This window comes from Poecilia latipinna, unplaced genomic scaffold, assembly GCF_001443285.1.
Source record: "Poecilia latipinna isolate Pla-1442-1.1 unplaced genomic scaffold, P_latipinna-1.0 Scaffold2442, whole genome shotgun sequence".
NCBI classification, from domain to species: domain Eukaryota; kingdom Metazoa; phylum Chordata; class Actinopteri; order Cyprinodontiformes; family Poeciliidae; genus Poecilia; species Poecilia latipinna.
Window position 1 is genome coordinate 9,372 of NW_015115058.1, and position 24,499 is coordinate 33,870.

Consider the following 24,499-nt stretch of genomic DNA (forward strand, 5'->3'; position numbering starts at 1 on the left):
TTAAATGAACCCTTAGTCGTGCCCTAACCTGGCTTGTGGCTCCACCCACTGTGGTGGATTTTTTTCTATGTTTGTTAGGGGAGGTGTCTGCTTACCCAAAAGGTTAGTTACACTTTAAGTATGACCATAAAAAAATAAACGAGACCGTTAACACACAGCTAAAGCGTCTTACCTTGTCCTGACACATGAACTATATGAAAGTAGGGGACATTAGAAGCCACACCCACGCTTCACAGATGCGAAAGGACTTGCAGACTGGAGCGGGTGCACATCTAATACAAGAGAGAGGGAGAGAATTTCATTTAACCTGAGTACAACCATAACGTCAGCCACTTGCCGCTGGGCAGGACCAGATGCTCTGTCCTTCATGCTTGTTTTCCAGCTCCTTCTTCAAGCATGCCAGTGGACGCTCACAGACTTGTCCAATTTTTCAAATGAAAATCTTGCACCCCTGATTCTGTGCTATGTACTTTGCCTTCTTGCTATTCAATTTACCTTGGCAATACCAGTTTTATGGCTATGACATTAAACTTGGAATAAATTGTTGCCGTTTCTTTCTTTCCTTCTTTTCTTTTGTTCTACCTTTCTTGCTGTCTTTGCCTTCCACATTGACCTACTTTTTATTTAATCCATGCATAAAAGGAAATAGATTTAATCTAAGAATAACTATTATTATCTGAATTAATTGAACACATTTCAGATTGGTTGTCGTGTTCGTCTAATTATTGTTTTGTCAGTCCTTGCATCAACTATCAACAATAGTCCAGTAACAATATTGCAAATATCACACAGACATCTGCTTCTTTTCAATACACAAATCCTGAGGTGGATGTAAAACTGAATAGGACATGCTTGCCTCTTGCATGCAGTGGATTTTAGCACATTAAAAGTGACAGTGTGTATTGTAGTGTAAAAAAAAATAAAAAATAAAAATAGAGACGAATTTTAGAGATGACTCAAATTATCTCATCATGATACACACCAGAAATATTTGCCTCAACATAATTTCAAGCTTAGTAAATCATAAAGTCACTATTCAAAAACAACTTCCTCTAGGGAAAGTCTAAACAGCTTGTAATATAGTTTAATTTTCTGAAGAGACAATTTTGTTGTTTATATTGAAATCAGATTCCGCATTCCTTTTCATAATTGTTTTCATGTTTATTTCTCTTTGTTTGCCATTAGTGAATTTCTTTCTCAGTATGAATTATCATCTGGCTCTGCTTTGCTTCTTTTAGGTGACCGAAACAAGGACGGGCCCACTTGGATGCAGTAACTATGACAACCTCGACTCTGTCAGCTCTGTTTTGGTTCAGAGCCCTGAAAACAAGATTCATTTGCAAGGTTGGCCATCCATAATTGAACTCCCCCCAATTTCTGAAGGAATTGTCACAGTGTCTGTTCCCTGGCAAGTTTATAACTACAGCGCGAGAGTGTCAGAACAAATTTAGCTTCAATCACTCTTTCTTTTTTTTTTTTCCCCAGTGCATGCTTGCAAAGTTTTGAGGTAAATCCCAACCAGCAAAAATCCGGAACGGAAGTAGAGTAACTGTGGAGTAAAAATAAAATTGAGTGAATCTTTGCATAAATGTTTTTGTTGCCAAGCATGTGCATTGTAAATAAGAAAGTCACAATCAGTCTTAAATCAATTACTCTACAGATGTTGCACACAGAAGTGATCTACAGTATACTTATACTACAGTGCTTAAAGGACATTTGTGCAGTTCTTGTTTTATTCATCTATATGTTTGTCCTGTTTCTTTTATTGCTTCAGGCCTCCAGGCCATACTGCCAGAATATCTGAGAGCCAGGTTTGTGCAGGCTGCTCTAAGTTATATTGGCTGTAATGAAGAGGGCCAGTTTGTGTGCCGGGACAACGACTGTTGGTGCCAGTGTGCTGTCGACTATCCGCAATGTAATTGCCCTGAGGTTGATCTGAGGGCTATGGAAGGCAGTTTACTGCAAATCAGAGATTCATGGAACATGGCCAACCAAGACTTTGAGGCATCAGGTCAGTGTTATTCTCCTGTCTCTCCCTGATTGATGGTGGTGCTTTCTCTGGGGAAAAGAATGCAATCAATTGTCAAAAGAGGTGAAAAGGATAGAAATGATTGGTTGATAGGAGAAATTAGCTGTGATGTATTTACTTTGGCTCTTCTCTTGATGAAAATATAAATTAGAGATATATCTGGTGTTGTGCAGCAACATGTTGGTTTGGCTACAAATTATTATTGATGAGGAGCTAAGACAATTATGAAAGTTTGTCATTTTAATCTAAACTACTAAATTAAGGCACTGCCTGATTATACTGAAGTAATAGTCAAACAGCTCTGTTGCTGTCAGTTACTGTGTAAGGTTGTCTGCCTTGTGAGATACAGAATAAAAACATTTATCTAAAAGAAAATATTTTAATAACAAAATACTTCAAGATTCAGTTAAAATACTTTTGTCCAGATACTCTAACTATGCTAGTAAGATTCAGTTTAACTACTAAGAAAAAAAAAAAAAAAAAAAAATGAAGAAAAGAAAAACAAACTATTAAACTACTATAGGGGAAAATTGAGGCTGCTGCCAACTCATCTAAGTCCCATATTTAAGCGCCACTAATACATATAATACATACGTGAGTGTAGGTGGTGTGCTCTGACCGACCGCGGTACGAACACAGTGAGCTGCGTAGTAACAACATCAGGACTAATGGTGGATCACTTCTTAGGCAAGAGAAGTTTATCTGTATAACACATTTCAGAAACAAGTAAATTGAAGGTGATTTAAATTATGAAAAGATAAAACAAGAAGCAAGGAACACATATTCAATTTTCTCAAATGCCATCATCAAAATCATCACCATAAAATATTTCCATAAAGACTAAATTAATTGATGTTCTACTCACTAGTAATCAACTCTTAGTAAATTATTTGAGCTTTGATTTAAAATGAACTCATTGTTTCAGCATTTTTCTGGAAGTTTATTTCAGATTAGAGGAACATGCTGATTCTCCCTGTTTGGTTCTGATTCTGGGAATGCAGATCAGACTTGAACCGGAAGAACTGAGTGGTCTGGAAGGCTGACACAATGACACCAGGTTTATAATGTATTTTAGTGTCAATTATTTCAGTGATTTCTAAATCAACTAAAGTATTTTAACATATACTCTTTGAGCTACAGGGAGCCAGTCTAAGCACTTTTAGAATGGAGATGATGTGCTCTATTTTCCCAGTTTCAGAAAGGATGTGAGCATTAGCAGCTGGGATAACGGAGACAGAATTGCCTGTATCTATGATCAGATTCTTTCTGCATGAGCTGAGCCAGCCAGTTTCAGACTCCTAGTCTCATTTTCGGTTGGGTTACAGTCGTTGATTATACAGCAGACAGCAGACCACATTTTACTTTGGATCCAAGGACTTCTTTGTTCAAGATATCGTCCTGTTCTCAGCCAACAAGACTTTCACACGCCTGTCCTCCATGACGCAGTCTGTGGAGAGCTTCAGGCAAAGAATTTGAACATTGCTCTGCTCATGTTGCTATACCTCTATGACATCACGGAGATTACAGCTGTGGGGATCTCCTCCTTCCAGCAAGCTGTCATGAAAACGGGTTAATACTATGCTTGGTCGAGTTCAGAGTTGTTGCCAATCATGTAGTCCATGTTTCTATGTGGCTTCTGTATATCTCAAACTGGTTTTACAGTCAGCCTTACTTCACTTGTAAATCTTTCTTTTTGTTGAATCAAAGCTCTTGTGCAGAACCATAACCTTAGATGTGAAACAGCACCAAAATTGACTTTCAGACATTTATTTATTCAGGAATTATATTAGACTATAGCATGTCAAAGATGGGTGCATGTGCAGGTTGCTATACTATGTTCTGCCAGAAGCATGCATTTGTATGTGTGGTTTTGGATTGGCTGAAAAACTCCATAAACATGACACTTGGTATTAGGACAAATTTTACATTAGATATTAGAACTAATATAAAGCTGAAAGATGATGTTTTAAATTCAGAGCACACTACAATATACAACCCAGGGTTACCAAAACAATTTGTATTTACTAATTGCCAGAATAATACATGAGATAAATGCATTTATTTATTTAAAGATTGTCCAGAAAACCGTAATTGGTGCAACAATATCCAAAACATAAGGCCGTTATCTTTCTACTTCCCAGTTGGGATGGCAATCTCAAGTGTCTCGTTTTCGTTCAAATTTAACAGTCTTCATTACAGCCCAACTCTACCATTTTAGTTTCATCAGACCACAACACATATCTTCAAAAGTTTAGGCTGAATCCCAGAGTGCAAAACGTAATTAGTGTTTTTATGTAGCTTTTTTTTACTAATAGCTTCTTCCTCACTAGTTTCCCTGTGGATAATGACTTTCTGACACTAGCTTCAGCCTCCTCATCATGACTTTTGCTGCTGTTAATTTGCACATTTCACACCAATATACATTTTATCTCTGAGGCACACAGCCCCTCTGCTTGCAATGGTAAGATGGCCAGACATGCTCATTGTGTTTATTCTTTGTATGAACCAGGGATGTGGTAGATTTAGACATCTGAGGCTTCCACCTAGTTAGCCATTACATATTTAACTATATAGTAAATATGATATATTTTCAAAATAATGTAAATCAACTTTTAGCACATTTTTTGATGGTGAATTAAATGTTAAATGATTATAAGATAACTGATGATAAATATCTAAAGGCTGAAATACAATTATCCAACATTCTTATGGTGATTTTGGAATAAAGACAAACATTATAGGTGTAGATTTGTAACTTGCAGGATGCAGGGTAGAAGGTGCACTAAACATTTTGGATTTATTGGGAAAAGGTTTTTAGTTAAAGACTTGAAACTTGATCCTGAATTGGAATAAATGACCTGACTTGAGATTTGCCCTTTAAAGACATGAAACTCTGAAAAAGAAGATTTGTCAATATTTCTCTTGTAGGTAGATAGGTCAGTTTTAATAAAAAAAATAAATAAATAAAACAAAGTTCTGTGATAATTCTGCAAACATGAATTGTTGCAAAACCACTGAGGTGATTTTATTATTGCTAGCTGTTTTCAAAAGACCTGTGTTTCCTTTCTACATGAGACAATGTCCTCTGTGTATGTCATAGGAATGATGAGTTAATAAAAATCTGACAGTGGCTTAAAGCAATGCTGTTTAACAATTGTGCAAGATTTCTATGTGACCTAACAGAATCTGAGACATCGAAGAGTGAGCTGACTCGGTGTAAGCATCATTGAGTGTTCAAAGCACATCAACCTAATTCTTGACATTTATACATGTATCTGATGGTGGCATTTTTGCCTCTGTGTTTGTATTTAGATTGTTTGGTCCAGGAAACAAAAGTGCATGTGAATTGATGTGACTGGATCAACAGTGAATCAGTCAAATGAAGACCCTCCAGTAGCCTGAGGAGAATGTGTCATGCCCTAGAAATGAACCACAGTTGCTATAATCCGTTAGGAGCACATGATGTAACCTCTAATATAATACTTCACGGCTCAGTTATTGCCATTTTGTCTGTTAGCCTTATTTAATGTTTCTTGATAAACATGACAAAAAAGAGCACATCAACAGACTTCCGATGATCATTTTTAATTCAATTTCCATTTATGATCTGACAAACTGTCTCGTGTAAACAATTTGGAGGTTACGTCAAACACTGCCTCCATTCTGCGAATTCTTTATTTTTGTACCGCTCTCAACTTGTCTGTTTTTCTGTGTTATTTCCAAAACTTAGCTGCATTCACGAGCACATCACTGTTTGAGACATTTCCAGCTTTGCCTTGAGCCGTTTTCAGAACACCTTGCTGGTTCAGACCATTACCACTGGCTACATGTTTCTTCACTGAGAGCGACTCGATTAGCACATTCTTGGCAATAACTTAAGCAGCAAGGTGCACTGAAAGCACAGTTTCAGTGCAGTATTTATTAAAGAAAAATAAGGTCCTATGAACCCCCTGTGGACCTACTTGCACATTTGATCATATGGAGAACAACTTACAGCCTTACTAGAAAGATTAATAATCATAACTCTGATTGTTAAATTAGGTTTCTGCTGTCAGCTGATGGTAGATATGATTTGCTTTGATCTCACGCTGAGCGTTACATGTTTTATTGAAGAGATTATATTTTTTTTCCAGCTAGATCAGTTTCTCAATTCATAATGGACAGCAGGATTTTTGTTTTCTGGTGCTCATACACAGTATTGTGTAGGAGAACAGAACTAAAACACAACAACCCAGACACACAACAACCTCTATACTGGAATGTACCTACAAATCCTAACAAAGTCACGCTTTAAGCGAAAATGTTGTCTCTAAAAAATGAACACAATTGTCTGTACACAATCCATCAATTGTAAACTGTTCGAGGCAATTAGGAGAACATTTAGCATATCTTAGCTTAACTGGCTCATAATTTTATCATGGAAATTAGACTAAAATCTGAAAGTTATTTTTATTATGCCTAATTATTATTATGTCTAATTATTATGGTAAATTGACAGAATTTATATAGCACCTTTCCAGTCATAATGACCAGTCAAATCACTTTGCACAACAGATGCATTCACAAATATATTGGAGTTAAGCGCCTTGCGTGGAAGTAAAGCAGCCTTCCAATTGCAAGACGACTATCAGAGTTGCCTCAATTATCTATATGTACTCCACCCAAATCGCTTTTTTGTCTTACTTCTCCAGTTAAAAGTGCCATTACATTTTTCAATTAGTGGCTGATAAGATAATAATGGTGTGTAGATAGCAAATTTCAAGCAGTGAGGTTTTATTTCAATGAGTGTTAAATGTCTTCTAGCTTCATTTCGCAATTCTGTAGTTTCCTGAACATACATGATTTTAATCATCCTAAAGCTTGCAAAAGTTCACTTCAGTGTTTTAAGTCAATATGTTGGCATGTACCATGATGCATTGTTTTTTTTTTTTTTTTTTTTTTTTTTCTTTCAGCCTTTACTTGCAGTTTTTTCTTCCTCATTTCTTTTAATAGCTTCTGTTAGATCTATTTGCCTCGCCTCGGCACACTTGCAAATAACCACTGAGCTTTTTTTTTTATTGCATGTCATGACAAATGGTGTTTCAATAACTCAAACAATGAAAGATGATGAAGGGTGGATGTTGTTTGCCATCCAAAAGCATGATATATTTCATCCCTCGCAGGATCATTGTTGTTGAAAAATTAAATAGACCACAGAACCCTGCTGCTAATGTTGATATGTTCAGTGCACACGTGTAGAGCATTTGAACAGAAAGACAGTCATTTTTTCTTGTACTGTAAGACCCTGTTTTTTTTACATATTATAAGACAAATACAACTAAATCTGCCTAAAATATGGACTCTATATGGCATTATTGAATGATTCAGTGCCTTTGAAATATGCATATCCACTGCACCTTAGAACATGTCACGTTTAAATGCCATACTTCCATATTTTAAAAAGGATTTCATGTGATAGAACAGAAACCAGTGCAAAACTGAGACAAGGAAGGAAAATAATAACCAAATTTTCTTTTACAAATAAAGATCTGGGAAGACTAATGCATTTGTAATTGCCCTTTTTTCTGTTATCCCAAAATAAATGCTATCCCTACATAAGCTCTAGTGCAACCAGTCATTCAAATGCACATAAGGATTACAGTTGTGAAGAACTTTAAAGTAGGGTTGGGTTGAACATTGCAAGCTTGTTTTTTACACAAAATCAGACACACAAGGGCAAGGACCTTCCACTTATAGAGACAGACTGAGGAAGATTTGAATCAGATGTAACTTAAGTGGCCATGGTAACGGTTAAAGGGTTGAAGAAATCCACAGCTCAGGTAAAAAAAAAAAAAAAAAAAAAAAATCAATTAACTTAAGTATTATGATTCTAAACATAGAGCTAGAGATTGATTTGAGTTCATTATATCAGAACATATTTGTTTTACTGAAAGTACAAACTTACAGCCAACTGTGAATCTGTGCCTTTAACAAAAACATTTCTGTTCAGAGTCTCTTTCAACAAAATGACAGAGTTTAAATTATTTAGCAAAAAAAAAAAAAAAAAAAAAAAAAAAATGAGAAGGTGATGGAAATCCTCCGCAAAATACCTACAACTACAATGATTGCAGTGACAGGCAATTCTGCATTATCGACTCAGGTTACAATTTCCAGATATTTATAAAAGCTTTGTGAAATCTATTTCTTTTTTGCTTCCACTTCCCTACTTTGTGTCGCTTTGTCAGAAATAAATTCCAATAAAATTCTAATACAGCTTTGTAACCTGCACATAAAGGAATTTCCAAAAGTAGCAATACCTCTTGGACGTTCACACTTTGTCATTGTTCATGTGGACCCAAATGCTCATTTACACAGAAATATTTCCTTACAATCTTGTTTAATCAATACATGAGTTTCCCAGGACAACAACACACACCTTGCACAATCACTTGGGAAGCTATTGACACCTAATTGGTTTTCTAATCAGCTGCCTCATCATCACGATAGCGTTAAGTAATTACAAACAGCAGCACGGTCATTTTCTAATCAGTCTTGCACATGTTTGATTTTCAATACATCCAATCATGATGATGACGACGGTGATGTTGTTATTGAATGCCTGGAAATCTAATCTGCTTTCTATTCAGAATGCATCCAGTAAACAGTTGCTCTGAATTGCTGACAGATATTATCCTCTGAGCTCCATGTCCACCTTGTTTTTCTCCCCGACTGATTTGCATCCAGAGCATTGAAAGACCTGTAGGCTGTTCATTAATGAAAAGGGGGAGAACCCTACCCCAATCTGTGTTTAGCCCTGCCTTTTCCCATTAGCACACACGTCAACCAATATTCTTCTCATTTAGCCCTGCAGCACTTGAAATCCCACGACCCTTAAAACGAAATGTTCTCATTTGCCATGTCTAAACTAGCCAAATATAATTAGAGCAACGTAAAAAGAAGTTACCTCGCCCTGAATGTGACAGGAAGAAATTGAGATTTTCATTTTTCACATCTTTCTGCTTTCCAGAAGAGTTTCAAAATTTTGTTCGACGGCTTCCCACATTCTACGCCCTGAACTCGTCTGCCATCCAGTATTTCTGGAAGACGGAGCCGTCCATTCACCAGCGCTACAAACAGCTAGAGCTCGGCACACAGCAGCTTGCAAGCAAAGCACGGCGCATCATCAACAAGATCTTCACCCTCAGCAAGAGATGTCAAACTCAGCCAAAAATTATTATGCTACGGGAAAGGTGAGAAACTGAGAAGTTTTTCTGATGACCTTTTTTTTTTATTTTTTATTTTTACACAGAAGTGGATGTATGCGTTTGTGGAACACATTTAATTTTTCCATTCACCGATTTGTGCAGTGCTTTTTTATCAGACGAACGAGGCATCGCATAGTATGGACACACAATGAATGAATTCTTTGACATTAAGCTGAGCTCCTGCTGAACTAAGCTGCAGTCACACCTGATCTCTTGGCTGCATTTCCCATCCATATCTTCTTTACTTTCACAAAATCAGAACTATCCTTCTGTGAAATTAAAGTTTGCTGTATTTTAAAGAATGTTACATTTCTGAAATGATAAAAATAAGGGATTTGCCTAAACATAAATGAAGCATAGGATTGTTTTGTTCATCTTTAGATAATCTAACATTTGTTTTCTGTTTGCATAATCTTATTTGAAATATAAAGTTAGCAACAAAAAGTTTGTATGCATGCATGAAATTGTTGTCTTAATGATTATTTTTATTATATGTAGGAGAAAATCTTGACTTTCACCTTATTTTGGTAAATAAACAACATAAGACAAAGAAAAAAAAAGACTACTTTACAAACCTATAATTTATCAAAAAAGGAATAATGAATTGAATTAAGGATTATTAGGAGAAAATCTAAATACATCTATATTAAAATGAGATTAATTTTATTCGTCCTTATGCAAGAAAAACATTCCTTTTGCAAAAGCAGAACTCATCAAGACTGCAGATTTTTCATCTTAATTGTTAAAAGAATGTATGTTTTCTTTTTCGCTGGTGGAGTTTTTAATGTTTTGTTTAGACAGAGATTTTCAATCCATATTTATGTGGTAAAGTTGTAGCTTCAGGCATAATAGCCAGTGAAATATAGAGCTGATGCACACTTTGCAGTTTTATGAGAATACATTGCTCTTTTTTCTTTTTCTAAATTACTTTTTCCCCCCTCTTACGTTCAAGAGTTTTGCTTCATTAACTCTTTGCACCCCAAGCAGTGTTTTGGTATTGTTTGCTCTGTCACACATTGTGTTCCTCGACACAAACATTGTTTTGTTGTTGCTGGATAGTAGAGAGATGATTCATGTTTTCAAATGAACTTGTCAGTGGAAATGGAAGATGTGTGGATAATTTGACTGCTACGTAAGCCATTTCTGATGTCCAACATAAAAGGGAAAAATTTCTGAAATGATAAAAATTTCTCATTTATTTTCACTTTAAGAATGTCAGCTTTTACATGATGTTATGTTAAGAAATCACATGGTCTCTTCTGGTGTAAAAGTTAGTGTAATTATTTACATTTTTAAAGGAAGCATTATTTGAAAAAAAAAAAAAAAAAGATAGTCTTAAACCTTGTTGAAGTCCTACCGTAATAGACATTACAGAAGAACTAGAAATTCTGTAGTTTGCTGCAGTGAGATATAAATTTATTACGCCAATTATTGCTTTACTACAGGGGTCCCCAAACTTTTTCCTGCGAGGGCCACATAGCTGTTCCTTTTTCTGGTCGGGGGCCGGTCTTAGTTTTTGGAGAAAGAAACCTTAGAAAATTCTCGTCTACGGTGGGGGGGAGGGCTGTTCTGTCGCGCTTTTAGATAGATTTTTACCCAGAATGCAAATGGAAAAAACCGTGAGTGTAACGGTGACTGGGACTGACTGGTATGTATACCATTGAGGGAAAGTAAGTTTCACATCTGCTCAAGAGCCCCCTGGTGGTTGAAGAAAAATCCACATATAAACCAGAAAATACAATATATGAAAAAAAAAAACACTGAATGCTCTCTGGTATGAGGAGGCGGGCCAGATCCGGCATTGTTCAGGGGGCCGGCCCAAATGCCGTGGCGGGCCGGATCCGGCCCGCGGGCCGAAGTTTGGGGACCCCTGCTTTACTAAATGGAGTGAAGAATAAGTTGGAGTTGTACTAAGCAGGATGTAACAGTGCAGTTATTTTTCATAAGTTTAAGCAGGTCTCCATTTAGGACAATAGTTTCAGTCTGGGGTTTGGGAGGTTTGAACTACAATCCTCAGTAATTGTCTCGTCTCAAGATCTTCAAAGATAACATAGCATTTGTTTCCCATTGGCTACTCATCTTCAGAATGTGCCCTGGTAGGTTCTCTTTGTAACACAAAACACTTTTGTTCATACAATTTCCTTAGTAAACTGTCTTTAAACTTAAGTAAAACTAAAATCGTGCTATTCAGAAACTACAATTAAAAACAAGGGTGTAAAGGTTCAAATAGATAGGATTTCAATTGAAAAAGTTGACAAAATTAAAGTTTTTTGGGTGGTAATAGACAATTAAACTTCAAAAAGCATATTAAGCATTTAAAATCTAAACTGTCAAGAAATATTTCAATCCTCAATAAAGCAAAAACCTTTTCTGGATCATATTACACTCCATACTGCATTGATCTTACAATACTCAACTTACTGTTTAGATGGTTGATGTAACAATTACATTACTTCACTGCTGCTGTTGACCATACTAAATATAAGAAAAGAGTGCTATGCATTATTCACAAGGTTAGATATCCGCATCATACCAACTCACTTTTCTTGCAGGCCACATTACTTCGGTTTACAGGTTTGGTTACATTTCACACAGTACAAGGCATGTTTTGTGCAGGATACAACACATGACCAGATAATATATAGAAAAGGTTTAAGTTTTGAGAAGGAGGATATAACTTAACGAGTAACTTAAATTTTAAAACACTACAACACATACCATAAAGAGAACCTTTTCTGTCTTCATATATAAAGTTCAGCTGTGGGATAGTTTAAATGTGAAGCTGAAGCAGTGTGAAAACTTAAAATAACTTAAAGCAAAGTATAAAGAAATGGACTTGGATCAATGTACAGTGGGAATGAAGACAGACATCGATTATTAATGGAGGTATATGAGATTTATGGTTGGCCATAAATTTATTTTTCTTTGTTTGAATCTAAGAGTTTTACTGAATTTGCAATGCAATTCAGTGGTTATTTACAGTTATCATTTTTTTAACTGTCTGGGATTTTGTTTGAGTAAAGAAGAGATATGAATCAACACTGACTGACAAAAAAAAAAAAAAAAAAAAAACTTAAAAGGAAAAGGGAGTGGAATTATATAAGAGTTCACTCTACCCACTCCTTTTTGGACACGGAACTGATGAATACGGGCAGAGGGGCCCGATTATTTATTTATGCTTATTTGTTTGCTCCATCTGTATTTATTTTGTTGATTCCCCTTTGTTGTCTTGCTATCTGATTGTTTTGTTTCTTGAAAATGGTCTGAAACAACATAAACAAATGGAAAACCTGATCTCAAAATATTATCAGTAGACTAACATCAACAGTCCACCATTTTTACATCTTTAAAACCCCTACTGAAACTGACATAGTGGACTGAGGGGACTTTAATATTACCACAGCTTGTTTGTGATGTTAGCTTTTCTTGCTAGCTTTCTTTGTACTGACAAAGATGTGCAACATGTCTAACATTCAACATCTCTTAAGTAATCATGGAGAAATAATGATTTTCACTTTACACTTTGAGGTCAAGATATCACTGTTGTATGATTAGAACAAATAAAAAAAATGTGTTTAAAACATTTCTTTATCTTGTTTTTATAAAACATCATTGGGAGACCTAAGCAGGGATACTGACTACACGATCTGCGATTTCTTGTAGGTCCAAAGTAAGTGGTTTTTAAAACAGGGCAGAATATGATTGTTATTGTTGCTCTGTCATAATGTTGGGAGCCTTACACACTGATCAAACTTTTTAGGACTGTTTCACAATACATTTTCTTAAATTGATGGATTCTCTTCCAGGAAGAAAAAATAACAACTTTAGGGTAATTCCCTTTGGAATGTCTCCTGGTGTTCCCATGCAAATTGACAGCACACTGTGGTAGCGTTCAGAGTGATAATGGTAGTCAAAGTACTGACCTCCATATGGCTGTGGAATAGCCTGTGCCGTCTTTGGCATTTCAGGGTATTAAAACTGCATGAGGACAGTGATAGAAATTTTAAGTGCTTTGACTTCTTTTTTAGTTTACAGTTTAAGTGGAATCAGGCTGATGGTTACGCTGAACTAAAGCATCTGATTACATTGAAGACTATGTGATAAGATGAAGAAAGAGAATAATTCTTATGCAATTTCTATGAAATCTGCTTTGATATTTTTACATAATCTCTTTAATTGGGGTTTTTAATGCATTTCATCCAATCCCTTATCTATATTAGGGTAATTCTCTTGATTCTACACAACCCTATCAGTTTTTTTTATAGTAATTTTAATACTTGAATTTTTAAAACCATCCCATTAAATTCCTGCATATATTCTAAAAACACATTCATGGTTCAGTGCTATTATTTTAGTACTGAGGCATCAGGGGCCTTTTCATACGAGGACAAAGCAGGAAAAAAAGTATCGTAGGCACAAAAGCTATATACACTGCTTTCTGCTGTGCTGTTTGTGTGGAGGTGTCAGAACAGTCATAATGAAGCTCTGCAGAAGAACTGGTGTGCTTTTTTTGTCAAATGAATGTTGCTTCTAATGGAACAAGCTATAGTGCATCTTCAGGGGAAAATCTTTTTTTTCTCCCACAGGTGTAAACTGAACCTGAGGCAGAAAAAGTTTATGTGTGACATTGATCCGAGTGAAATAAACTAATAGACATAGAGCAGATTGCAGAATGAAAACAGATTCTCTTCGGCCCATATTGCATGCATTGTCTCCATGACTTTACATGTCCTGCTGATCCAATGCAGTAGTAAGACAACTTCCTGTTTACTGTTGCTGTACACAGTTTACACTCTGAAGCCCGGATATGTGCAACGTGAACCTGAAATGCGAGGTATTTTCACATTCAGTTCTTAGTTACCTATTAAAAACTCTTTCTTAAAAAACAACACACACATGTGTGCTTAATAAAAATAATACCTGCTTAAACATTTTGTACAGGGTACTGCTTTAAATCTGACAAGACTTATTCAGATGTAGATTTTAATTTACTGAATATGATTGTTGTTTATGCAACTTTTACTAAATCTTACTTCTAATTACTTGTATTATAATTCTTATAATTATAATAATAAGAATTATTATTCTTATTATAAGAAGAACCCTAACCCTAACCCCAAAATTACAATTTAATCCTCTATCTAGTGTCAAATAAAAAAATAATATATATATATATATATATATATATATATATATATATATATATGGACTAAACTTATGCCAGTAAGATATAACCTACACAGGAACTGCAAGGGATCAAAGGAGATTTCTTGAACATTAGTCTTGCTTTGCTGGTATAATACGCATTACAAATAAAGGCAGAACTGAAGAAATATCTAGATCCTCAGCCATAAAAGTCGCCTCCCCCTTATTATATTGTTAGATCAAGGAATTATGTTAGAACTTGCATGGGTTTTGATGTCAAGATTGAAGCATGCAGCCCTGACTTATGTCATCACTTTGCTGGCTTCAGTGATGATCCATATTTTATATTACGATGGGCACCATAAATCAGACTTAATTAGATGGATTTATGCATACACTCAGAAGTGAAGGATATGTCCTTAAAAATAGGTTCAAGTTTTACAGGATAGAAGATCTTTTTAAAAGGGCAACATGGTTCCTTAATAGATCAGACATATCTCATTACTGTGATCTCTGGGAGTGTAAAACTGGCCCCACGTAGTTTGTATTCTAAATTCTATGATTCGACTTAATATGCACTGTCCACTATAGGCAAAACACAAGAATGTATCCAAAACGAGAAAGTGGGTTATGTTTGTGCTTGAATTTGGTTTCTGTTGAAAAATAATAAGCTCTGTTACCTGTGTATTCACCTACTGCTCTGGTTCTGTTGCAGGCCATTTGGGTATTGGCTCAACTACATCCTGTCCATCATGTACTGCAGTGAAAACAACCACCTGGGTTCCTACATGGAGGAGACCCGGAGCTGCTCCTGCCCGTACGAGCATCCCCCCTGCCAGAGTGTGATCCCATGCACAGTAGGGGAGGGATCCTCGTGCGCATCCTGCTCCTATGAAAATCGCTCCCGCTGTGCCACATGCAATCAGGGCTACATGCTGAGCCAGGGCATGTGCCGCAACGAAGTGCCAGACTCCACTGACCATTACATCGGCTTTGAGACTGACCTGCAGGACATGGAGTTGCGCTACCTGCTGCAGAAAAGAGACAACAGAATCAGCATCCATGGGATCTTTGTCAGCAATGATGTCAGGCTGAATAACTGGTTTGACCCATCATGGAGAAAGAGGATGTTGCTGACTCTAAAAAGTAATAAATACAAATCAAACCATGTCCACATGCTCCTGGGCATGTCTCTGCAGATTTGCCTTACCAAGAACAGCACACTTGACCCCATGCTCTCTGTCTACATCAATCCATTTGGGGGGAGTCACTCAGAGAGTTGGATCATGCCCATTGACCAGAACAACTACCCAGACTGGGAGAGGACTAAATTAGATCCTCCTTATGACTGTTTCAACTGGACTTTGACTTTAGGCAATAAATGGAAAACATTTTTTGAGACTGTCCACTTCTACCTACGGAGCCGCATCAGAGGGCCTTCAGGCAATGGAAATGGAAGTGTATATTTTGAACCATTGGAATATCTGGAACCGGGCCAAAATCTGGGCTACATGAAGATCAACAGCATCCAGGTCTATGGCTACAGCATGCACTTTGACCCAGAAGCGATCCAGGACTTAATTTTACAGCTGGACTACCCATATACTCAGGGATCGCAGGACTCAGCCCTACTGCAGCTGCTGGAGATCCGGGATCGGGTCAACAGGCTTTCCCCACCTGGAGCTCAGCCTCTGGATCTATTTTCTTGTCTGTTGCGGCACCGGCTCAAATTGTCCACAACAGATGTTACCAGGATCCAGGCAGCACTGCAGACTTTCAGTGCCAAGCAGCCAAACTCCATTGAATATGAAACAACCAAATTATGTAGCTAGTAAGTTGGCCGGCGGCCAGACGCACAGATGGAGCAGTTATCACACAGGCCTATCAATTGCGAGGAGCAATTCTAAAGCAGTGCAATGGACATTTTGGTGGACTTTGTAATTGACATGAATCTCAACTCCATGACTGAGATTCTCATATCAACTTTTCCTATAAATTTGTATAACATCTTAGAATTGAATAGGTTTTCACCATACATGCCTCATTACTCTTTATGAAAAGGTTTTGCCATTCATGTTATGAATTCAAAGCTTTGTTGTCATATTTTACCAATGTGCTAAAATTTGTAGATTGTAGAAACCTGATTCACTTGCACACATAAAACAGAAACATTATGTTGTGAAAGAACAATCCAACCAGTATTATTTCACAAAAATAATCTCAATACCAGCGTGGTTTCATTTGGCATTAATTTGTTATTTAGTTTGGTATTTCCCTCATCACATGTATTTAAGACAAAAATAGTAGTTTTCATTTCTTATGCGTCGATGGGGCATGTCTTCTTACTTCTTTTTTTTTTTTTTTTACTTTCCAAACAAGGATCATCACGTTTTTTCTAGTCTACAACACATTTTTGTAAGAAAATGCTAAATAGATGCTGTATAATGCAGATTTCTTGAAAGATACAATATAACAGGTTCACAATGTGTTACATGTGCTTTTATTTTTATAATGCTGTTGTTTGTGAAGCAAATGATATGACAACATTGTCTATAAAATGTACAGTAAAATTTGTTAATACACTAAATAAAATACATTTTTATGTGTGGTCTATATCCATTCTGCGTGTTTTAAAAACTGGCTTTTGCTCCATATTGCTAAAGAGAGTGGAGATAAGAAGCATGCAAATAGAATAAGACCAAGTTTTTACAAAAACAATACATTTGACTTTGACTTCACTTTGCCATCTACAGACATTTCAAATATGCAACTTGCACAGTATTGAATGTCCTAACTTGAGGTTTTCGAATAGTGTTTTTTAGAGGTCGTAAAGATTTTAGAACAATTGACTTTAAGTCTTAAAAACAAAAAGTCAATTGTTTGTTGTAAAGTCATTGAAGAAACACCTTTGCTGAGGAGCTGGAGGCGGTGGCTGGGGAGAGGGAAATGTACGCATGTCTGCTGAAACTGTTGCCCCTGCAACCTGGTTCCAGATAAGCAGGTGACAAGTAAGAGTACAATTGATTTTTAATATGTAGAATAAAATGCAAAAGTTTGAACTCATTAAATTCCTAAAACCCACACAAAAGAAAAATATATTTTCACTCAAATATAAACATATTTGAGTGACATAACATGTTTCACTCAAGTATGAGTGAAACATATTCACTCCTAACACTTGAGTGAATGCTAACACTTGTATTGTAGCCCTGAACAAGATCATGTCATATTTCTGAATGTATTTGACCACTTTTTCTGGCAGAATTACTAAAGCTAGTTTAGATTTTATATAACAATAAACTTGTTTACCCATTTTTTTTTAAATAAACAAAGCTTTAAATCTAAATCTTTAAAAACCTGAAGCATAATGTGATTTCATAAGTGCATGTAAGTTGTTCATCAGCAATATAAAGTCCCAAACAAGGTATATTTTTAAGAAATTATTCAAAAGTTCACTTTGTACATTTATCAAAAACTTTGAATGCCTATCTCTCTTTATATCAACTCTTCAAGTACATCACACAAAAATAAAAATGAGTAAATGTGAAACAGAAAAATAAAATGTCAAGAAAGAGTTAATAGAAACAGCAACAGAAAAGGGGGAATGGCGGAAGGGATTGCATTTAGAGAATATAATATAGTATATGTTCATTAGACATTTGTTAAGTGAAATGTATAATAAATGTATTTCAGATAGCTTATGTTTTGGGTGAGGGAGAAAAATATAACAAATTAGACAATAGCAAACTGCAGCTAATACATAATACCAGACATTGAAACAGCAAATTTGGTGCTCTGCTGTAACAAAACATCGCTGGGTTTTAGATCTCTGAGCTTCAGATTTTTGTTGATGGATGGCTGCTTGGGGCAGCGGGGGAGACACAAGAATCACAGCTTTTTATCTCAGGTGTGTCTCACAGTGGTTTGTACTCTGTTGTAATTTGCAGAGGTTTATGTCTTATTCCAAGCCATGAAATAAAAGCATTTCTTTTTGTCTCCAGGTGCTTGTTGCTACAAGTATTATGCTCTTCACAAAACCATTTGCAGGGACCTCTCTGATGTTTAAACATTTCATAGTAGAAAAGCAGCCAATGTGAAAAAGCTGGTTCAGAAACTGAGTTTACCCAGAGAATTACAGATTATAGGCTCATAAGGCAGTGATGCTTCACTGTAAAAGTTTTCTGAAAAATATTAATGGCTTCTTTATGTTAAAATAGTGGAGGGATCATAATAAAATTGCAAAAAGACTACAAGAAGCTTTAAAATAATGCTTTAGCAAGTGTCATGACTAACGTTACTGCAACCTCAAAAGCCACTTGAGATCAACTACTGTGTTATGATCAATCTACAAAATGCAGCTGTCGTGAAGCATTGTAAGTTTTAGTCCTCTAATGGAATCTTCAGTCTTTTCAGGAAAACAAACTAATTTGGCAGTGAAATCAGATTGTTTCTTTTCCATCCTATCTGAGTTATTCCCCTGTAACATAGTAACACTGCAATTACACTGTAGCACCAGGGGGTTTCCCCCTTCCAACATCTAATGGAATACAACATATGCTCCACCATGTTTATAATGTCTAGTATTGTGCTATTGTTTATTGTTCTATGCTGATTTAGTGAAAATTAGTCAAGCATTATAGCAATAAAAAGTAACATCAGGACGGGTTGTTTTTCTCTATTCGAAAGACTGACCAAAGTAACTTTTGTGTCAAAAGAAAGAAATTATCATTTTGATCTACTAGCGGTTCTCAACGTGGGCGGTACTGCCCCCCGGGGGGCGTTCAGAGGATGGCAGGGGGCGCTGGCGGAAATTTTTACAAAAGGGGGGCGCTGGGATTCCTTTGGGTTATGACGATTAGGCGGCGCAGCAAGTGATGAGTGAAGATTACGAGTGGTGAGCGTCAATAAACGATAAGTGATGCCCCTCCTGAAAGCTCTGGTTTGCATAATAAATGCCACGTGGGTGAAATTTAATGGATGATACTCTGATGTCCCATTCTCCTGAAGGCAGCACAGAGCTGCACCACCAGAAACTCACAGAAACACTGAAGAGAAGAAGAGCTATGATTGATGTAGTTACAGTTCTATCCATGTTTTAATGTTGCAGAGCTCAGTCGTTTTGCAAATACATCAAAGTTTAAACTGGCATGTTGTTCATCTTTTATCTGGTCATTTTGTGGAATATTTAACAACTAGAAAATGGCACAGAACAACAATATTTTTTCCACTCTGATTGGTTGCTGTTAGGCCTACCGATTTTAAGTTGAATGTTCATTCATTGCATTTTTCATAGACACCTGTGAAAATTTCCATTCACATGGGTTTTTTGTTCACTGCGAAATTATTTTTAATGATAAATACAGAAACAAGCATAAAAATCAAAACAGCTACGATAGTGATAGTAATATTAATAGTAAAATAATAGTCCGTGCAAAGTAGCCTACAAATTCTTTGGTGGAGGCGGTGAGGGATCTGGATATGGGATAGGGGGCGCTGGCCCAAAAAAGGTTTAGAAACACTGTTATAGACCAAAATGAAAACAGGGAAATAAGCATGAAGTGATTTTTTTCTAGTTTAGCTCACTAACCACCATACCATCTTAACCCCAAATTACTAACAACCTTGGCAGATTATAGTTTGAAATTGTTTTATTAATCTAAGAATTGTGCTTCTTTCAAAAGATAATAAAGCAATGTAGAAGCTGTATTAGCTTAAAAATATATTTTTCATTAAATTATACTTCAAGAATTATTTACACGCTTCAGAATATCTGAGGATAAATCTTGGAATTAGAGTAAACAAAATCCTTCTTATAGTTGAACGCAAGTTTTGTGTAAGTTTCCACTGGAGTTTTGACCCTTTATTTTTGATAATAGGTTTCAAATTTGGGACTGGAAGGGCTCCCCGCCATCACCCTAAATTATATGTAATGTAATCGAAGCACATAGACATGGCAAAGTTGTCTTTGCCATGTTTATGTGCTTTTCTACTTTTCTACAATAATACAATACAAAATAAGAAACACAGAAAACATGCTTATCTTGAAATGCATGAAGATTCTGAACAGTTTTAGAGTAGAAGTATATCTCCACCAGTTAGGCTTGCCTTTCCTATCCATTGTTCTGTTGTTTTATTCTAACTTAGCTTAAGATGGAGAGCAAATAGTATGACTCTTTTGAATATGTACTTCATAGGTCAGCACACAAGCTGCAATCAAATAAAATACTCAAAGTGACCTCTGAAGTTGCAGCTCTTACTTCAGCAGAAGGAAAGCATTTTTCATAATGCTGAAAATGTGGCACTAAAACATAATGTTAGAGGATAAAAGGGAAAGAGCACCGTCTGCACGGAATATAGTGGGTGAAGGTGACAATATAATTATTATCTCAATGCCAGATTCACAGTGAAAAGAATCCCCCTGAAAGTTGCAGTAGGCGGTGAGACATGATATCCCAGCCTGGCGGAGGCTGCTTGTGACTTTTAGAGAAACCCAAATGAAAAAGTGCAAGTTGTTCAGTTTACATTAACATTTTACATCAACTTTCAGAGACATCAAGGAGATGTTGAGGTAATTTAACATTCATATGACATACCTACACTGAACTTGAGATGAATGTTTTGAGAACAAATGTTTAGTGGTATAAATTATTTTCATGCACAGTATGCTTCCTTGCCAGAGGGCATAAGTGAATCTAATTTAGCAGCAATAAAACTAAATTAATGGACTACAAGCATCGGAGCACATAAAGAACTAATTCCATCTGAAAGTAGCTTTAACCGAAAGAATATGTAATTGCGAAAGAGGCCTATAAAAATTGTGATTTGGTCGGCCAAATGCAAATGTGTTCTTACGTCTGCTCTGCTAACTTGTTCAGCCACGACACAGAAAACATATGGGGAGAAGCACTTTTCCTCAAATGATCAGATTTTATACAGCAGTCAATACCCAAGTAGAGAGATGCAAACTAGGAAAGGTTGTAACTTATAAATGAGTTTTAGCCTGTTTAATCAATGTAAAAATTCTGATGGATTTGGTAAATTTAGATCAATATTATAGGTAAGAATAATATCATGTGAGATCTTTGGCAAAAATAAGCTGGATGACTTCAAAGACTATGACTCAGAGTGTCAGGACTGCAGTATTATGTATGTCACTGAGGATCCAATACCTGACTCCATTGTCTCTCTGCTGGTCTCTCTGACCATACAAGCAGACAAAGATTTGCAAAAGCAAAGTGGGAAGACGAGCAGTGCTTGTGAACAACAGAGGGTGTTTTAGCAACCTCTTACATACTATCAGCAGTTGTCGACACCACCTGTGTTGTAATCATCTCAGTTTTTGCTAAGGCCTGTAACACTGACCACTACTACAGAATCATCTACAACCACTTTGAATGAACTCGTGTAATATGAGTTACAGAAAGATTTAATTTTCCTCTATGATTAATTAAGTAATTTTGAATTTAATTAAATTTAAATCAGCAATTAACCTACGCTCAAGACATAGTGTTTACATACTTACCGCAATAGATTGTAGACTCCTTTCTGACATCACAATGTTTTATGTGAAAGGAGAGTCAAGTCTTATTAACTTATATCATTCTTGCCTCTAATGTATGCTTTCATTTCGACACCCATAAACACTTTCTTACTGCATCCAACCTCAGCAGTGATACCTTGTCTTGAGGAGCCTTGCCTATGCAGATCTACAATTTTGTCATGTTTAAAGACAGTATTACAACCTTTGTCATCAAAAGGTCATGGCCATGAGCTTAAACTGTTAAATAGCTCATAAACATTTAAAAGTGTAAGAATAGAGTTAAAATTTAATTTACTTTTTGCTTACTCTAAAGTTTTTGTTTTCCATTTGGAAGTGGCACAAAACTTCCTTTTCTTGTTTAACGTTATGGTGAACGACCAGGCTACAGAAGCACTGATCATGGCAGCATGGGAGCAGACCTTATGCACCAGAGCAAAACAAGCCCAGATCTACCAGGCAAGATCCCAGGTGCACATTGTGCAGAGAGGTTCCAGGAAAACAATCCATCTTGTACTAGTTAGTACAAGATGGATTGATTGAGAATAGTATGTGTTGTAAAGCTTTTCCAAGGTTTTTCTTTTTTTTTTAAGCATCACTTTGGTGTCGGAGTGAAGTACAGACTTGTTTTGTAGCACTAGTGACCCTTATTGACAGTAATCAGAAAGGAAATGGGCAGAAAGAGAGTGGTGTAAGGCATGCTGCAAAGCTCTTAAGGCTAGGGATCAACACCAGAACAGCTGCGTCGAGGACTTTACCCTGTGGATATGAGGTGGCCATTCGACTGCTACACCAGGCAACATGCCCAGAGTCCATTTCTAATTTTGACAAGCATATATGTATATTTGAGTGAGTCTGTTCACATATATCATCAATGATTCCACATTTTTATGGGCTCTAGCCATGCATTAAAAACCTCCATATGCATTATTGATTTTGAAATGCCATGCAGAAACTGATCTCCCAATGAAACAGTCAAATGTTGTTCTGTCCCTTTTAAAGGGTGCCTCAATAGTTCATCTGTAAGCTTTCTATGAGGGAATTTTCTCCCATTCTCTAAACTAGTGGCTGCTGGAATTTTAAGAAGATTGTCATGTTTCACTGAGAGGCAAGAACAGCTGTGGCATGATGTAATGGATGTGTTTGCACTGATCATTAGTCCAGTTTGCTTAGTGAATAATAATAATAATAATAATAATAATAATAATAATAATAATAATAATAATAATAATAATAATAATAATAATAATAATAATAATAATAATAAAATAAAACTAAATTAAATAAATGAGTGACGGAACCAGCCTTATGTTGTGAGTACTATTACTGGTCTCACTGTTAACGTAAACAGCAAAACCATAAGATAATAAAAAATGGTGTTTCCAATGGTGTGTCAGCATGAGGCTAAGTTGTAGTGTATGGAGCACTACAACTTAGCCTGCCTTTCTCCCTACTTTCAAATAGTGACTTCATAAATATTTTTACACAGGCTTAACTATACTACATACAAATACAGCAACAAATACTTGGGTAATATGTTTAATCTTTGTTCAAAATGTGTTGTTTTTATGATGTCCATGTAAGATGGCCTTGAGAGTATTGAATGGTGCTTATAAATAAAATGTATTTTTATTATTATTATTATTATTATTATTAAATGTAACTTATTAATTGCATGCCTTAATAAGTTAAGGCAAACTTTCAACAGTATCTGCATGTAAGCCACAGCAAGTCTGTGAACCACAACAAATTCCAACTAAGTCTTGAGCTAAAGATCTAGGGATGTTATGAGCCTTCAAAAAATTAAAAATGGGTCGTATAAGAAAGGTAATTTTACTGATTGCTTAGTTATGAAAAAAATCTCTCTTTTTTCATTTGGTTTCCAATGTTTTCTCTTTTTTTAAATATTTTGAAGTAAATCTGAACACAGACACTGTGGGATTTAAACGTTTCTTTAAGTTGCTTGCAAATCCTTTCTAATCCAAAGCTTGTCGCTTTCTTTTTCTGCCTTCTTATTCAGTGCCAGCATTGTGGTGGTGAAATTCTAGGCCTCCAGAGACTCAGTGCCAACCCAAAACACACCCACTTTTGACTAAACCGAATCACTTTACTGTTTATGAAAATACTGCTTGTGATATGTTCACAGTTTGTCTTTGAATTCAGACACATTGCACAACCAGTCATTCCATGCTGCCTTAAAAAAATGAGAGGAAAATAACAAATGCTGCTATTCTAAAATTTCTTTGGATTTAATAAAATTGATAGCGGATGTCTTGAAAGGCATATTTCACATCAACATTTAAAGAAACTTGGGACCTTCAATGTGAAAACTGAGTTATTTTTGTTGCGAGTTTAAAAAAAAATATATGTCCGCTGCAGCAAAACACTCTTAAGCCATAAAGTCCTTAATACTAACAAGAGAACAGCGTGTGAGGTTTGAAAGAACAAAATTACGGTCACAAAATTATGCTAACCTATTTTTTTTAATAGAAAACGAAACGTGTCACTGTTTTGTTCTTACTTCCTTATCTACATCTTTTTGAA

At 36.0% G+C, this 24,499-nt stretch overlaps 1 protein-coding gene across 1 annotated transcript; it reads left to right on the forward strand.

Moving 5' to 3' along the window:
• Nucleotides 1-1,238: 1,238 nt before the first annotated feature.
• Nucleotides 1,239-17,033, forward strand: LOC106937814 (BMP/retinoic acid-inducible neural-specific protein 3-like; the record flags this gene model as incomplete). Its single annotated transcript, XM_015019525.1, has 4 exons — nucleotides 1,239-1,344; nucleotides 1,775-2,011; nucleotides 9,036-9,258; nucleotides 15,134-17,033. Coding segments are annotated over 4 exons (1,683 nt in total), but the record flags the coding sequence as incomplete, so codon positions are not given.
• Nucleotides 17,034-24,499: the final 7,466 nt, after the last annotated feature.